A 16,282-nucleotide genomic window follows, 5' to 3' on the forward strand; every position below is an offset into this window, starting at 1 on the left:
CCTGAGGTTCACATAAAGCTTCAAATATACTCCCTAAGCTAATCCAGCAGCTTATCAGTCCGAAACAGCTTAAATATTTGTTAAGGATCGCCGGAATCGATGTGGTGTGGAAGCTTTGGGGTGCCATAGGTGTTTTCATTACGGAGGTTCGAAGTAAGGCGGTGGTTTTGGTTTAGGCCCAGGTAGTGGTTTTTTCTTCAAACGACGCGACAGTTTAGGGTATTGAGTAGGCGGGACAAAATTCTCATCGTTAGTTGCACGATTTCTGACCATATTAGTTGTTTATTTGATTGATAAAGCTATCTAGTTGCTGCTGGTGTTGAGGAAGTTGATGTTCTTGTTTGATGCGCACGGGCTACATCCGCATGTCACCTTATGCAAGGGATAATTAAAAATTTGAAGACAATATTTGCGCATGATTCATCGTCGTATTCTCTATAAGACATGAGTCCTTCAAAGTGCTGCGTGGGGCGAGANCATGGTATCGCACTTCTGTGCCTTTCCCGAGTTCCTACAGCTTTCCTTCATACACGCTACACAATGCTCCATCACGCCACACACCTCTCACATTCAGTGTTGCGTCAATATCCGCTAATGGGTTGCCTTCTACTAAGAGCAAATCTGCCTTCAGCCCTTCAGCCAACCTTCCTCTATCTGAGAACCTGAATCTGCGTGCTGTAACACTTGTTGCAGAACGGAGCGCTTCTTCTGGCGTCATGNCACCCTGAGTGACGAGTAGATAAAGTTCCTGATGGATCGTAAGCCCCCAAGCGGTCCCGAGCGCCGGACCTGCTGAGTCACTTCCACTATACGGCCCACGTGTCAGCAAGAATCCTAAAGATTTTGGAGGTGACTAAGTTTCCGCAACTCACCATATAATGTCAATCCCTGCCTTCCTTAACTGGCGCACACTCTCGTACGCATACTCTACTTTTGACGTTGGTGTGGTAAACGCCATGCACTGACACTTCCTCTCCCTCTCTGCCTCGCCGATCAAACCATTGCCTCGTGGATCATGTGCGTATTTCTCTTGGAGTGACTGTCCCTCTTTCGTTAAGCTGCCCATGGCTGTGAGCGTAGGATTTAGCCATGCATTATTCTTCTTGTACGCTTCAATCAACTCCGGCGTGGGTGGCTGATCATATAACGTATGAGTCAATCCATCCACGCCAGCCTTCAGCACTGTAATCGTATCCTCGAGCGACGTTGCATGCGCAACGGTTAGGTAACCCCGGGCGTGCGCCGCATCAACGATTGTTCTCTGAAGCTCCTCAGTTGGATAAGTAAATTGTGCTCCCATGGATTTCCCCGACTCATGCATCAGCTTGATATAATCCGGGTTATTTTCCTTTTTAGTGGCATCCAAGTACTCCTCTACGTTTTGCTTGTTCGTCAACTTCGGCCAAGTTGCGATCTCGGCCAGCGTCTCAGGGCTCTTATCGTGTGCAGTGATTACAGGAATGGGCCAGCCATTCTCGATAGTCGCCGAAATTCCAGCAGTTTTATAGTCGGATGTGTCGGGCTCTTTGGTTAGGGCCCTCATAGCACGTACGTTGGCGGCCTCATTGTGCATGTCACAGACGGTTGTGACGCCAAAGCGGAAGGACTGGCGGAGGGCAAGGGGGTCACCCTTGTCGGCATGGATGTGAGCGTCAATGAGCCCAGGCAAAAGAGTATGGCCCGGCTTTGAGATGACTTGAATATCAGAAACACTGGGGATGTTGTCGACGCTTCCCGCTGCTTTTATCTTGCCGTCTGAAACATACACAAATCCTTTCTCAAAGGTCTCCTCGCCGGTGAAGACGCGAGCATCGCGGATGATGAATGTGGCCATGTTCTAGGTTTATGGGAGAGGATTCTGATTTTTGATGTTGATCTGCTAAGAATGGAGCGTAGTCTTTGTCCTGCATTATGATGTGGAGACCCGCACCGTCTTATGGTTAGTGACAATAGCAAAGCCAATAGAACCAATCGGATCAAGTTGAGATACCCAATTATTATTTTTCCGGTGCACGGATCACCAGACGGTAGAACGCTACCGGGGGGAGAGGATATTTTCCAGCCTAGATTCATGAGACCCCATGCCCGAAGTCCGAACAAGCAAGAGGCAAACAGCTAGTGGCCAGCCGGCGCTAATCCACGTAAAATCGAGGCCGCGTGCGTGAGCCAAAAACTTGAGATGGTGTGAGGCCTTTGAGACCTAATCGTTTCCAATTGATGACTACAGTGTCTTCTACCCAATTTAATGAGCTTCACAAATTTTCAAATGCCAGCAAATACGATGCGGTTAGGAAAATTATCAATCCCGGCACGACCTTGGAGACCCGACAGCGCCGAGATTCAGCTGGAAGCTTTTAGCTGCATGTGGGCACAGCGAGGTGACACAGTCCTACCTTTTTTAAAAGTGTTGCAAAAAATAAGCGAGCCACCTGCATGCATGCACTTGTTGTACAAAACGCTTCCACAGCTGCTAAAATTAAGTCTTGTTTTATAAAACTAGTGTGAGAGGGCGAAGCCCTCCCTAGAAAGTAAGGGTGACCAAATGAATGTATTCACTCGCTCTGTGAGGTGGTAGGTGGTAGTGGGGCCGAAGGCTTCTATTAATACAGGTTAGTGATCGACACCAGGCCGACATCACGATACCGAAATGACGAACTTGAGTTTTGAACTAGAATAAGACTCCACGACATGATCACTTCTCAAATTAGTAAAAAAATCTAGCCCTCTAAAAGATAAACATGAATCAGCTTCTCGCGGCTCCCCAATATACTCATCGATCCTTCCCCTTCACCTGGACCTCTGGTTCCCTGCTCACTCCCATGTTTGTTCGCATCACGCTGCCAAAGGCGGTAATGGACAGTTATTTTGATAAATGATGTAGTTTGCCTCCATGCCCTTACTCAAATGAGTATTGAAATGGCAAATAAGCTGCCACTGCCCCGGATTCAGCGCCGTCATGCTTACGGTGACCACCTGCCCTGGATTGAGCGGTACGACAGCTGTGTTGAGACCATTGTTGTAGACGTTATTGCCGTGCCAATGGGCTACGTGTGTGTCAAAGCCCATATCCCAGAGGTACCAGATGGCAGCGTCATTAACGCACATTTCGAAGGGAGGATTGTTTGCGAAGATGTAGCCGTTTATCTAGCAATTGTGAGAAAAAGTTCAAAATTTTGCAGTGATGCACTTGATTTGGGCGCTTACAGGGAAGAAGTTTGCGGCTATATCAGTAGTCACGTTGGTTTGCGGCGTGTTGGTCAATTGGGGATACCAGATAGAATGATTTCCGGGCCCAGGTTCAGGGTAGGTGGATGACTCATTCGCGACTTTCACACCCGGAAGATATTTCTCGACGTTATGTAGTGCGAGAAAGGAGTTCGATTCTTGGTTGTCTCCGTAAAAGACGATGAATTCACGGTTAGAGGCCATGGTTGAGTTCATCTTGCCAGGCTCGTAGATAATGACTGGCCCGCTGAGGCCAGCATCCTGATCTTGATNCATGCTTACGTAGGAATGGTAAGAGTATAGTTTACTGACATACCCAGGATTTGGAATGTCTGGGGGTGGTACAAGCCTCGAATAGACTGTGAGTATTGACGACTTTCTACGTTGAAATGATCTGGTTCTGCAACTTACCACTTGTACGTAAAGCATTCTCCAGGTGCCACAGCATCTCCTGGTGAGGGCATCGTGCCAGTGCCGTTATAATATATACTTCCCTCACTTTCCTTGGTATAAAAGAGCCCCATGGAATGGACGCTGGCGTAGAATGTATCCATCTTGTTCATAAATAATATCTGTACGTCGCATGAGTATATATAACAAGCTTGAAGGTGTTAGAATCTACCTCAATCATGTCACCGACTTCCGCCCGAAGAGTAGGACCCATATAGCCTTGCCATGGTGCCTGCTCTGTTCGAGTCTGGAAGTCTGGACCAGTATACCCACGATATAGGGCTTTGTCATATATGGTGCCGATGCTTTGATTAGTCGGGATATACCCCCACGTCTGGGCGCGAAACGACTCATCCATTGGAACTCCTAGCCAGTTGTCCCAACCTAGTTTTAAAAAAAACATTGAAGTTAGCGAGTTTATATGACATTGACGAGAAGCGCCATGAAGACTTCAGAACTGGTAGCGTACCTGTCGGAGTATAATCCCAGGTGTCAACCTCCGCAGCTACGTAATACCTGCGAATCTGGCCGCTGAAATTGAATCCCTCAGGCGTATAATATGGAAGTTTTCCATCCATGGAAGCAATACATCTCGATGTGTTGGAATATCCAGCAGCTGCCAATGCCGGGAGGGCCGCAAGGGCCAATGAGAAGACTTTGAGCATGGTGAATATATGGCTTTGTGTGTCCAAAGATAGGGTTACTGAGGTTTGTGGAAGATATCTCAAAACTGCTGGGTTCCCGCTGGATTTAAATGGTGCATGGAGCCATATCGCGTAGTATTACTTCCATATACGAATAACCTCAACATTCCTCTGCTCCTTGAGGTCAACGTCATAGGCAATTGACGACGATGACAGACACAGGCCCATCGAGAATCGCCTTACAAGAGATAGATTATACATTGGGAATCCAGGATGGAGTCTGTGGCAAAGATGACTGACGATTACTGCGACAGAAAGGAAGGTTTGTGGAACTTCTGAGTATTGAATGACATCCAAACTAATCTCAAACCTATCTCTGAGCTTACTACAACTATAGACATAGCCCCGATTTGTTCCCAGAGGCCTCAAAAGGCATTGGAGTTATGGAGAGGCAAATGGAGAAGACACCGTCAATACCGTAGACCTGACGTGCCTAAGAAAGGGTGCCTCGGAGCGCGAATGTTATGCAGTTTTGATGTAAATCATCAATGTGAAGCAAATAGCTTGAGAACAACAGAGACGATGGCGAGCGTAGCTCTAAACTTTACGCATATCCGCGCATGTAAGCATCCCAAGTTGTAACTGATCTACTACCCATATCCACGTTACTGGAAGGTTGTGGTTACATGGTTCGGATTTACGTCAAAAAAGGCTCCGCGCCGCTGACAATGACTTGTTTTTCGTTGGTTAACCCTGGAGGCTCACCACAACGCACCCCGGCTAGCATGGGCTTACTCTTTCTTAGGATTATTGAGCGAACAGCTGACGCGCGATCGACACATGATGGCGCGGGAGAAGAGAGGCCCGAGGCTGCCGAACTTCCGCCAGCATAGTAAATTCAGCAGCCGGGAATAAGAGTGCTGCAGGGAGGTCCTAAGAATGGCACATTATGCGTCGAGGAGGGTCATTGAGTGAAAGTGAAGGAGGCAGATCCGCCAGCGAAAAAACTTAAGTAATGCAAAGGTTGACCGCCAAGTTTTCGCGCGCCTGTGTCAACCTCACCAGCATGAAACGTCTCTGCTACTATTTTGACCCCTTTTGAATGCAACAAGCGGTGGTGTGCCTCGCCGAATAGCTATACTCCGGCCATGGGAAAGGCTAAGGCTGGTATCTCAGTTCCTTCTCCTTTTAGTCGGACTTTGTATATCATCCGGAAAGTACATACGATGTTGAGGCGGACGTGATGCTCTCAGCGTTAATATGGACAGCTTATTCGCTCCCAAAGCCACCACTCATTTTCCAAGGGACATCGGATTCTTATATCAGCTATCGCCGAATTTCTACGCTACTATTCAATATGATACCCAGCAATGCTGGAACTGCAGAACCACACTCGTTAGGAGACCATCGGCCCACGGGGCCAAATGATGAACCTGTATTACCCCCAAGAACGCCTAAAATCACCCAGACGAGCCCTGTTGGACCATTGACTCTGCGCACAGCACGCGCGCTCATGCCACCTCCACCAATTTCTGTCAGACCCCCCAAAACCCACTCCAGCCAATCCACGACGATCACTTCTTCATCTGCAAATCTTTTGATCCAGACAAAACCTACAGCCCGCTCATAAACTGGGCTCGCAGCTCTGACGACTTAGCTGCTGCCGCCAAACTTCCCAGCCCCGTCAAAAATGTCTTGACCATCCTTGGATTTCTTCAACGGGGTATTCCCAGCTCCGCAAATATTGTCATACACTTTCTGACAATTCTCCCAAATGGCGGTGACGTGATAGCGTTTTCTCTAAATTTCGCCTGGCCAACAATTCAACGTTTCCTAGACTCTTTATATTTCTGCTACTTCAATATTAGTGTGCTCCCCTAGCTCGATACACGTACAGGAGAAATTGGACCCGGGGCCGATTTAGAGTTTCAGCGTCTCATCGTCAATTCTTGGGGGGCAAGGAGAAGTGGTATCGGCACAGTTCAGCTTGAGCATAGTCTCTGGCTCCGCACTGCCGTTCAACACCAACAGTGTCTCATAAAGTGCTTTCAAACACGTTAAGAGTATGGAAATGGAGACACAAATGGGCAAAGAGAGACGGAGAAGAAAGCTGCACAGGAGGTGTTTGATTTTCTGGGCCAGCTGCCACGAAGTAGACAGGAGGGTGAGAAGGTGGATAGCTCAAATAGCTCAACCGATAAGTCTCCCACATCAATGGTGTCCATAAATAGGCTTTTGAACTGAGTGATTTCGGTTAAGATCACTTGGAGTATGATACTGATACGGCCCCCACCCTAAAGAAAGTGTACTAAAGCGCCTCTTAAGCTTGCAATTGATAGCGTTTTAGCACCCATGAATAAAACCTGCAAGAACTCATCCTGCTGCAACATGTGTGATGAAGTATTAGATCAGAAGCGCTGCAGCTTTGAATTGGATATTCTTAGAATCCTTGCTGAGCTAAGCTTGGATCATTTATAAACCATCCTAAGTCATGCGCCCTATACTGAAGATGGTGCCAAAGCAAAAGGAGTTTTTGATGTCAAAGTCGGTTCCCAGAGTGAAACGTCCATTTGGAGACGTCTGATCCCTCACCTACCTACATGATTGTACAGCCAGGGTCGCTTCTTCCTCCTTTCTCAGTGGTCGTCTTCGCAGCAGTTTTGGCAATGTCCTCAAGTACCTCACGGCACAATTCACCGGTTACTGCACTGCACTCAGCGTACCGGTCGCACCGCATCTCTTGCGCAACACCCAATGCCTCTTGCGGCATGACGCTTTCGCCTAGTCTACGCGCTTGTTTCTCCTGCTCCGTCCATTCTTTTCTTAGGTCCCTCTTCAGTCCCACCATCATCACTGGGAGCTGCTCGTCATAATTGAAGTGAGTCTCGACCATGTGCCTCCAGCGCGATCTCAGCGAGTATAGGGTAGAACGTCGGGTTATATCGAAACAAAGAACGATAAAGGACGGCTTAAGTAGAGTGTAATTCGTGGGCGACGCGGTATCATAAATGTAGAAACGGTAAGGTCGGTTGTACATTGTGATATGGAAGGTAAACGGCTGGTCGCCATCGTGAAGAACCGGGAGGTCATACGGTGGGAGCTGCTCTTCACGAGGGCGGACTCCTAGGGTAAGTCTCCTGATGAAATAGTCAGTTAAGGCACTTTGCAATTGAAAGTTAGCAAGACGGGAAGGGGTTGAGTATAGAGATGGGAACCTACGAGAGAAAGGTCGACTTACCAACTTCTGCATCGCCCAGAAGGAGGATTGTGACTTCGGGAGCTTCAGTAGCCATGATGATAGAATTTTCTCAAATTAGACTGCGCTAGAAGCGCATGTTCCCATGAAACCATGCTTTTTCTGTCGGTGCTATGAATTACCTATAGCCTTCGGAGATAGCGGAGATCCTTGGCTCTTGGCATCCGGCGTGGTGGATTTCAATTCCGATATTTTACCTCAACTTCCTCACTGCATAATCATCAGCAAAATCGCTCCATGTTTCATTATGTTTTCCCATATTATTTCTATGGGCATCTGCAGCCAATCAATAAAACCCTCTGTTCTAACTTTTCTTCGTTACCGGCCTAACTTCTGTAGTTGATGCAGAAGTTGTTGAGAAAAATCACAGAGCAAGTTATACACCAGGTATTCTCATGCTTGTTTACGACCAAGATTCTCTTGATCCTATACAGCACCCCAACGGGGAAAAGATGCAGTTCAAATTTTGGCCATACTGCTACGTGGCACTTTAGGTTAATCAGAACTAGCTAAAGAGCTTGTGCCTCTAAATGAAACCAACTTCATCCTAGACTTGGATATTGAAAAGACGAAGAAGGTTATTATTCGGGAGAAAAGTGAGCGCCGCTATCATTGCCGCTTATATAGCTACATGAGAGTAAATGAGAATAAATTGCCGCCGGCAGTTATCCTCAATGCCGCGAGAAGACTAAACTCGGGATTGGCGGCCTATTCTTGTCTTCTTGAATGGCTTGAGATCTAGGAAATATAAAGGCCTTCTATACATCAAGCTGTGAAGTACTTCAGGCGCTCATCCACGACTCACATAGCATAGCGGGGTCTTACAAAATGGCCACTCGGGTAGACTCCCTTCTTGGCAATACATGGGATAGTTATTAAGCTTCACGAGGATTTCTACAGAACAATACTCCATTAGTAGGACTATATCTCTCCACTAGCTCTTAGAAGGCAAAGCATCTCGATCACAACAATTTGAAATTCAAGGGGAAGCTTGAAAGACGAGATTACGCAAAGTATTGGCAGCGCTACCAAATGGCAAAATCCAAATTCACCTCTGAGTCGCAAATTCAACACGCTACTGGGCATATGTAGCTTTGACCGAACCATAAATACTGCCTTGAAATTGGCATTTGTACTCCACAGAGGCTGACTCGAATCTCGCCAGAATCTCGTAATCAATGCGGTAGTAATCATTCCCGTTAGCGCCTCTTTTCTTAACGAATCTATCCTTGGGGACTTTCGACATGTCAACTTTAAAGCTAACTTGTTTGCGGCAAACTTTGAAGGAGAGCGGTCAGTTAGAGTGTGAAGCCTAGCAAATAAGGAAATTCAGGTATACAAACCTCCAATATCATAGTACTCAGGACCATCAGTCGAGTCTTCAAAGGATGATTGTAGCTATTTAGTTCCAACGTCAGCTTCTCAAGATTCAATTCAGTAGTGGAACCCATTCTTACTTCTTCAGTAAATTTGAACTTTTCCCCAACTTCAATATTGCGGTAAAAGCTGAAAGATTTAGACTTTGTCTCACTGAGATCTTCGCCCTATCGTGCGGTGCATTAGTAAGCTTATAGAGGCAACCATTTTAGGAGTCTCACCCTGTTTATGAACCACGACATAAGGTCTCTACACTTCCAGCAGCCTTCGAGATCATCCCAGTACCTAAAAACAGGCCAAATTAGCCAGAGCATAATATAACGTACCCAGAAGAAGAGGCTCACCTTCTGCTTCGATCGTGTTTGCCATCAACAAAATCCCTATATACTACAGTGCCGAGATGAACGTCTGACTTTCTGGAGTTAACCCGCCAGCCAGGCGCACTTTGATGGCTTGCAATTCCCTTGATTACCGCCCCACGAGCTATAGCACTCCAACTATAAACCAAGCTCATCAGCTTCAACATTCGTGAGACTAATAATGAGTCAAGGGTATCACAAACCCATTAGGGGGACAAATAAGGCTTATCGGTTGAATCGCGTCCTCGAGCCGCTTCTTCAGATATCGACTTTCCCCAAACCCGCCGACCAGAAGCACAGCACTGACTTTGTTGGCGCCAGCTGCGCCTTGAACACTTTCAATTTGGTGTTTTACAAGTTTGATAACTTCATCTATTACCGGGTCGAAAGCTTCCTTCATATCTTGTTCTGTAATGAGCATGCTGTTGCCTTGAACCCTGGCCTTAGCACTTGCCCTAGCTCCAGGAGCTGCGTCGTGATCAGTAAATCACTTTAGTGTTGTAAAGTTGCGTTTTCGCTCACCAGGAACGTAATGTTCGTTACTTGGATCACCAGTGTCTTCAAATTCTCGCTTCATCTGTAGCAGAATGAGAATGTGGTCAGTAGAGAACCGACAAATGAGTGTTATGTAAAGCGGTGGATGAGGGTTTGGAGAATTAATGGTTTTGATGTGATAGAAAATCTTACATATGTCTCAAAATGGTTCAGAAGCTACACATCTATCAGTCAATTGGCAACAAGTGGGGGCTGGTCAGCCTTGGACTGATGGGCAAATACACTTACCTGATGCTTCCCAATATCAGTAAGACCAGAATTCTTCCCTAGACGGTCTTCGACCATCTTCTGAAATATCCTATTCACAAAGACACCACCACACTTGCCACCGCTCGAGACGGCACTCTCTTCAACCTCTAAAGGTGCGATACTTGTAATCCTGTACGTGATCAAATCCACCGTCCCGCCTCCCGCATCACACACAACAATATTGTTCCCAGGCTGCAATGAAACTGGCTGCATCATTTTAATAGCATACGCAGCTGCAGCTTCCGGCTCCGAAACTAGTTTTATTGCCTGGCCTTTTCCCATACCTGCTTTCTCGGCACATTTGAGTGTGTCATCTTTTGCTCTCAGAGACCAGACTGCGGGCGTTGTGATCACCCACTCGATGTTTGCCGTCTTCATAGCCGCATTGCCAAACTTCTCTGCAAGAGCCTTCATGACTTGCTTTCTGAGGGCTGTGAGATAGTCCGTGACGAGCGTCTGGGCGCTTCGGCTATAGTCTGGGGGCTCTGCCAGCTCGCTGGCATAGCTTTGAGAAAGGTCAACGCAGTCGTTGGCTTTATACACCATAGGGTCTAAGGCACTGTAGATTTGAGTTTTATCTTTAGTCTCAGAGATTTTGAGAAACATTATAGTGGCCCTACAGCTTGAACCATTCCTGTCTACGCTCATGATGCTTGACTTGATATCCCCATTTGACACCGGCTAGACCACCGAGGTGATCAGAAACATTGTAACGTAGAACTCTAATTGTTGCATTCAGTTTAGATAGGAGAATTATAACATTGCTGGTGGGTATTACTAACGTTGGAACCTTGTCAGAAGTTGGTCCCGCGCCCCAGTCCGTGATAATTAATGGCTCTTTGGAATCCTAATCATTGGAATTAGTAGAGTAGTCTTTTGTAATACCAATCGTATTCCCTACATCTCCAAGATGGTTATATGCTACTCCAGAGTACGTAGTACCGAAATCAACTCCGATGGTGAGTCGTCTGCTCATTTTAGATATAATTTATAGCCCAGCAAAATTTTTGGATTGACTCATATAGTCAAAGGACTTGATAATGGAAGGCTGAAAGTCAATGGCTTGATCTCATTAAAATAGAGCCGCTGGATATCTATTACTAGGCTAACATCAATCCTTAGGACGGAAACGCCTTGCCTGCTGCTGAGAGCGGCATGTTTCATGAGTCTCATGTGCCCATACGCCTTCTCTGTACAACCTAAACTTGATTAAGTTATTTATTTGAGTAAGGAGTCGAGAGCGCCTTACTGTAAGCCTGTCATTACTTCTGTGTTCATGGGTCTGCTCCTGTCGAGGGAATTAGACTGCGCGCATAGGCCGCAGGCTTTGCTTGAAAAGCCACGCTGGCCGGTCAACATGCATAACGAAAGCTGATGGATGCCTCGATGAAGAATGTACGATCATTAGTTGGGATGTTAAGACATCGAACTATCAGGACATGTACGTTTGTGAAGTAGGTTGCATGGCAGATCCTCCGAAGTTCCGCCCAGCCAATGACATCGACCTCAGTTATTACGAGGCAATCCACAAGGCAGTCACGCCAGAAATAAAGAAGACGCGATTGGTTCGAGATTACAAGGGATAGCGTTTTTGACATTCATGCGAACCCTACGATTAACACTGCTAGGCCATCAGCGTGGAGAGCATCTGGACTATTTGTTGGACAAATAACAATACCGATTAAAAATAAAACGTAGATATTTCATTCAGAAGCGCTCGGGTGCTTTACCCCACTCTTTGGGCCGTATTCGAGGCAACAAGGACAAGGCTGAAAGTAAACTTTCTTCGGGAATAAGAATATGTACCTCATGCAGAACCTCCTCTCGGTTAATTGGTAAATCTATATATTCGCAACTCTAAGATCCTCTAGGATTTCTGCATGGGCAACAAATTTACGAGGCTGTGGTCGGCCTCGTGAGATATAATAAGCATAGCCTTACCTTATTGGAACAAATTGATGCCTGGCGGCAGGGCCTCGAAATGTATACATATCTAGTCCTTTCTGCTTCTCATTAGAATGAAGGCTGAGTTATTAGAAAGACTAGAGCGCACTCGCCTTCCTGGAAGATATCCTTTTCCTCCACTTTACGATGAGTCTCTTTAACAAAGACAGACTGTCACAGCGGCAGTTTAAACCACCTAAGCTGGAGCCTACAAGAGTGAATGGGTTAGTGTGGCTTCTTAGCAATTCAGTAATAGCCGAGTATGCTCCGGGAAGTGCCAGGCTTATAAACCTTCCTAGGCAAGCCACGTCTACCAAACCTCCCTCAAATGAGATACTGGTATTCGGAGTTCCAGCAGGAACTTGTTTCACAATTCCAGCAGACCAAGCCTTCATTGGCGAGCTGTGCGTATACATATTTCTAGATTACAATTTAATGTATTATTATTAACGGTCTGAAGACCAAATGAGATAGAAAAAAGCGGTGACTTCGTACAGGTGACTGGGATTGATGATAAGAAGTATAACATTCCCAAAGGAAGCCTCGTATTGCGACCTCAAAACGCAAACTTTCAAATGGTATGAGCTTTTGTAGATCTCATAGTAAATGATATTAATTGGGGTGTAGCCTGGTATTCATTCAGATCCACGAGAAAGTTATGACAGGAGAAAAGAAGAAAGGATAAAGAATTTGGAGAGAGAGAAGGAACGATTGAATTCTTTGCTCAGTCAAGAACAGGCACGTTCAGAGACAGCCGAAGCGCAGAGAAACGTTCTTCAAGGAGAACTTAGAAAATGGCGGGATAGCTATATAGCGCAAGCTAACGCGGCAAAACGTCATGAGGCCAGCTATATCCACCAATGGAATCTGCGCACCCAGGCCGAAGAAAACGCAAAGAAAGAGATTAGCGATATGGCAGCCCTGGTATTCGAACTCGGGAGCGAGAGCGAGGAAATCAGCATTACAGAAGACAGTCTTCTCAATGAGTACAGAACTCTGCTCAGCTCTATCAGCGAAGTTACCAATATCTTGAGTTACCGTCTGCACGAAGAGAGCGGCCCGCAGAAAGAGCACATCTTAGCAAGCCTGAGTTACGGCTCAACGGAGGCAGATCGACTTGATCTCATCAACACTCGGCTGCCTGCAAAGTTTCTTCACCTGTTACTCGGCCAAGTACAGTCTGAGTTCTACACTGGCCTAACAGCGTCTATGGTCACAGTCCGCTCAGGCCAGCAACAGGACGTTGGTGACGCATTTGACCTGCTCGAGAACGAAATTGAATCCTTAATAACGTCAAAGCAAGCTAAAGCCGAGCAAGGGCAAAAACAAAAGAAAACTCGAGACGCAGAAGCTGCAAAACGTAGGTACTTCTCTAGTCCTGCACTACTATTCTTATTTATACTCGGGTTGCTGACAATATCAAGTCGACGCGGCTGTACTGACCAAGTCGTTTTACCGATGGCGCTCCGACACTGTGCGCCTCCTTAGTCTTATGAACAAGCAACTCCCGCCTGTTAACGAGACTGAGGTCAGAACCCGAATTACAAAAACAGTCTGCGACAAGTTTCTGGGCGATCTTGTCATCGCTAACGGTGACCAGCCTAAGAACCCTGCCATTCTTTTTCGGGATCCTTCCCTAGGAGGTATGGGCAGGGCGAACGCGAAGCTGAACAATTTCTGCAAGAAAGTGGATGTTTGTGTGGGGAAAGCCGTATCGATGTTTGTCCGCCTGCGTACATGTCGGGCCAATTATGTCTTTAAATGGCCCCATGGACACAAATTTGACCAGTCCTGGATGGAGATTTCCACAATGCATGAACTTAGTGAGAGGGAGCGCTGGCGGTACCAGGAGGCTACGCTGCAAGTCCTCGAGTGCAGACACCCGGCTCTTATTAAGTATGGTGGCGATGACGGCAAGAGATACAGTGATAGCAAAGTCATCGAAAAGGCAGAAGTAATCCTCAATGGGCTTTTCCCTCGGCCTGCTTCAAAAGACGACGAGATCACTGATAACGAACAACTCGAAAACTCTTCAACGCAACAGGCAGACATCGCTAGCCAGGGCGCGAAACCCGAGGGGGGTAATAAACTGGAAAAGCCACAGAAAGCAGAGAAGTCAAGATGGCCTTTGGGTTTATTCTCCGGTGGTCCATCAAAATTGTCAACGGAGGAAGTCCAAGAAATTGTTATGACGGTACCTGAGCAGAGCTTTAAGAAACTTAAGGGGGAGTGGCAGTCAAGCGCGCGTAATATCTTCTCTGGGATCTCTGGAAAACAAGTGGGTGCTGAAGGACAAGCCGCTTTTGCGGGGCAAAGGGATGGCAACTTGGAAAGTGACCAGAGTCCAATAGTCAGATATGGGTAATTCAAATGCCGTGTTTCTTTATATGGCGTTATTATTAGTGGAAGGATTAGCTGAAATGGTTACGATAATGCAGCAAAAGCGTTCCGAGAATATATCTTCATTTCCAAGTTGCGGAATGATACCTAGGTACCTAGTTTCACAAGACCTCGGTACCTATCTAGATGTAGGCTAAAAACCCTTGCGGCTCTCCCATTATTTCTGAATAAGGAATTGGGATGGTTTGATGAATAGGTGGGGCGAATGTTGGAGAGCGGGGAGTTAAGGAAGTGAAAGAGCTTGCCGCCAAGACAAGCAACTACAGCGCCACCAAGTTTATCATCGTCACCCACACCACAACACAAGTACCAAAGAAAGTCTCTACACGCTTCGGCAGCTTCAATGAAACTAGTATTGCATTCATTTCCCCATCATGGTGGTGATAGTTGATTTGGACGAGGAGGTTCACGACCCGCACGCCGATCCCGGCGCGCTCAACGGCTTCGTTGGCCTCAAGCACCAGCTGCGGCACTCATTGACGAACCCTAAGCACAATGCACCAGAGCGTACTCCAGTCGACGACGAGAGACCGAATCCCAACATCAATGGATTTTCAGCCGCATTGAGCTGTTATCCGTGAGCCCTTCTCACTCTCGAACATTCGCCCACTGTTGATAAGCGCTGACAAGACTTGAACCACAGCATAGTCTCTCAGCTGGCCAGCCTGCTCGATCTGAACTCCCTGCACGACCTCTCCAGGACCTGCAGGCAGTTCCGCGCTAATCTGCTCCAGTACCGCAAACAGCTTGTCAACCAGAGCCTCCGCTGCGTCAACGAAGATGCCACGCCGGGCGCCAAGCTGGCCGAGCGCGTGCGCGTATCGCACCAGGCGTGGGCCAGCAGCGGACCCAGCTCCCCAATAGGCCGCATGACGAGCGGGAGGATAGGCAAATGTGCCCGCGACATGGTCGGAGAATGCCAACGCTGCGGAACAGTTGTGTGCCGGGTAAGTAGCCGCACCCTTCCCCCCTTCCCCCCCTCCGCACCCCTCTTCCTAAGCTAACTGCTCTCTCCCCGCAGAACTGCACACTCAAACCACCCCCGGCCCCCGTGCTCAACGGCCGCCACCGCCGCCTCTGCCGCACCTGCACGCGCGCCCCGCTGGCCCAGCTCACCGCGCCCCGCCGGCCCCGCTCCAGCAGCAGCAGCCCGCCGGCCTCTCCCCCATCCTCTCCCCTCCTCCCCGCCCCCTCCTCCCCACCCGCTTTCACCGCCCCCGCCTTCCAGCGCTCCCCCTGCGCCTGCACCACCATGATCTGGCTCTGCCAGCCCTGCGGCCAGTCGCTCCGCTCCGCCGACACGACCTATCTGCGCGGCTGGACCTGGCGCACGCGCTACTCGCACTACCTCGGCGGCCTGGGCACGGGCATCGGCGAGGGCAACGAGGGCGTCGAGTGCGGCCGCGGCGCGGCGTGTCTGGCTGCCAAGACCGTGGAGCAGGAAATCGACTGCGACGCGGCGTCGCTGGTCACGCTGCAAGAGGAAGCTGCCAAGGTCGAGGCGGAGGGGACGGGACGGAGTTGGAAGGGTACGAGCTATCTGATGCAGGAGATTGAGGGCGTGGGCGGGGTGGTGAAGAAGAAGGCCAAGAAGAGAGTTTGCGTGGGTGCGGTGGTGCGGGAGCATGAGGATGAGCATGAGAGGGTGGTGCAGTTCCTGGAGCGAGAGGTCCTCGGGAAGGTGAGGAGTTGGTGCGCTTGGTGTGAGCGAGTTATCCCGAGCAAGAAAGATCTGGAGGCTGAAAACGTAGCGAAGGAGGACAGGCCAACGAGTAGTAGCGGCAGCTCGGGGTTCTCGGTGGTAGTTGGGCAATAGGCGAACA

The 16,282-nt window shown here is 48.2% G+C and overlaps 6 protein-coding genes across 6 annotated transcripts; 2 read left to right on the forward strand and 4 right to left on the reverse strand.

The window, feature by feature from the left end:
* Positions 1 to 123: 123 nt before the first annotated feature.
* Positions 124 to 2,119, reverse strand: K441DRAFT_666194 (uncharacterized protein). Its single transcript, XM_067649626.1, has 2 exons — positions 873 to 2,119; positions 124 to 806 (listed from the first exon to the last, which is right to left on the reverse strand). Exons 1-2 carry the CDS (start codon positions 1,832 to 1,834, stop codon positions 512 to 514), a joined length of 1,257 nt encoding a protein of 418 aa, XP_067499991.1. The 5' UTR covers positions 1,835 to 2,119; the 3' UTR covers positions 124 to 511.
* A 573-nt stretch (positions 2,120 to 2,692) lies between these two features.
* On the reverse strand, positions 2,693 to 4,672 carry K441DRAFT_242318 (Cupredoxin). Its single transcript, XM_067640721.1, has 5 exons — positions 4,145 to 4,672; positions 3,848 to 4,059; positions 3,637 to 3,797; positions 3,205 to 3,574; positions 2,693 to 3,144 (listed from the first exon to the last, which is right to left on the reverse strand). The coding sequence occupies exons 1-5, from the start codon at positions 4,338 to 4,340 to the stop codon at positions 2,833 to 2,835; spliced, it is 1,251 nt and encodes a 416-aa protein (XP_067499992.1). The 5' UTR covers positions 4,341 to 4,672; the 3' UTR covers positions 2,693 to 2,832.
* A 2,243-nt stretch (positions 4,673 to 6,915) lies between these two features.
* K441DRAFT_579361 (P-loop containing nucleoside triphosphate hydrolase protein) lies at positions 6,916 to 7,612 on the reverse strand (the record flags this gene model as incomplete). Its single annotated transcript, XM_067644333.1, has 2 exons — positions 6,916 to 7,456; positions 7,539 to 7,612. The coding sequence occupies 2 exons, from the start codon at positions 7,610 to 7,612 to the stop codon at positions 6,916 to 6,918; spliced, it is 615 nt and encodes a 204-aa protein (XP_067499993.1).
* Positions 7,613 to 8,430: 818 nt separating this feature from the next.
* Positions 8,431 to 11,519, reverse strand: K441DRAFT_643296 (actin-like ATPase domain-containing protein). The gene is made up of 13 exons (XM_067646715.1): positions 11,365 to 11,519; positions 11,017 to 11,314; positions 10,898 to 10,962; positions 10,736 to 10,837; positions 10,095 to 10,674; positions 9,999 to 10,022; positions 9,834 to 9,888; positions 9,515 to 9,779; positions 9,297 to 9,449; positions 9,174 to 9,237; positions 9,033 to 9,119; positions 8,919 to 8,973; positions 8,431 to 8,853 (listed from the first exon to the last, which is right to left on the reverse strand). The coding sequence occupies exons 2-13, from the start codon at positions 11,089 to 11,091 to the stop codon at positions 8,651 to 8,653; spliced, it is 1,728 nt and encodes a 575-aa protein (XP_067499994.1). The 5' UTR covers positions 11,092 to 11,314; positions 11,365 to 11,519; the 3' UTR covers positions 8,431 to 8,650.
* A 709-nt stretch (positions 11,520 to 12,228) lies between these two features.
* On the forward strand, positions 12,229 to 14,719 carry K441DRAFT_242446 (uncharacterized protein). The gene is made up of 4 exons (XM_067640722.1): positions 12,229 to 12,308; positions 12,359 to 12,637; positions 12,687 to 13,419; positions 13,484 to 14,719. Exons 2-4 carry the CDS (start codon positions 12,635 to 12,637, stop codon positions 14,422 to 14,424), a joined length of 1,677 nt encoding a protein of 558 aa, XP_067499995.1. The 5' UTR covers positions 12,229 to 12,308; positions 12,359 to 12,634; the 3' UTR covers positions 14,425 to 14,719.
* A 114-nt stretch (positions 14,720 to 14,833) lies between these two features.
* On the forward strand, positions 14,834 to 16,275 carry K441DRAFT_579270 (uncharacterized protein; the record flags this gene model as incomplete). Its single annotated transcript, XM_067644328.1, has 3 exons — positions 14,834 to 15,036; positions 15,103 to 15,406; positions 15,481 to 16,275. The coding sequence occupies 3 exons, from the start codon at positions 14,834 to 14,836 to the stop codon at positions 16,273 to 16,275; spliced, it is 1,302 nt and encodes a 433-aa protein (XP_067499996.1).
* Between the last annotated feature and the right edge of the window lie 7 nt (positions 16,276 to 16,282).

This window comes from Cenococcum geophilum (assembly GCF_001692895.1).
Source record: "Cenococcum geophilum 1.58 unplaced genomic scaffold K441scaffold_47, whole genome shotgun sequence".
Classification (NCBI taxonomy): domain Eukaryota; kingdom Fungi; phylum Ascomycota; class Dothideomycetes; order Gloniales; family Gloniaceae; genus Cenococcum; species Cenococcum geophilum.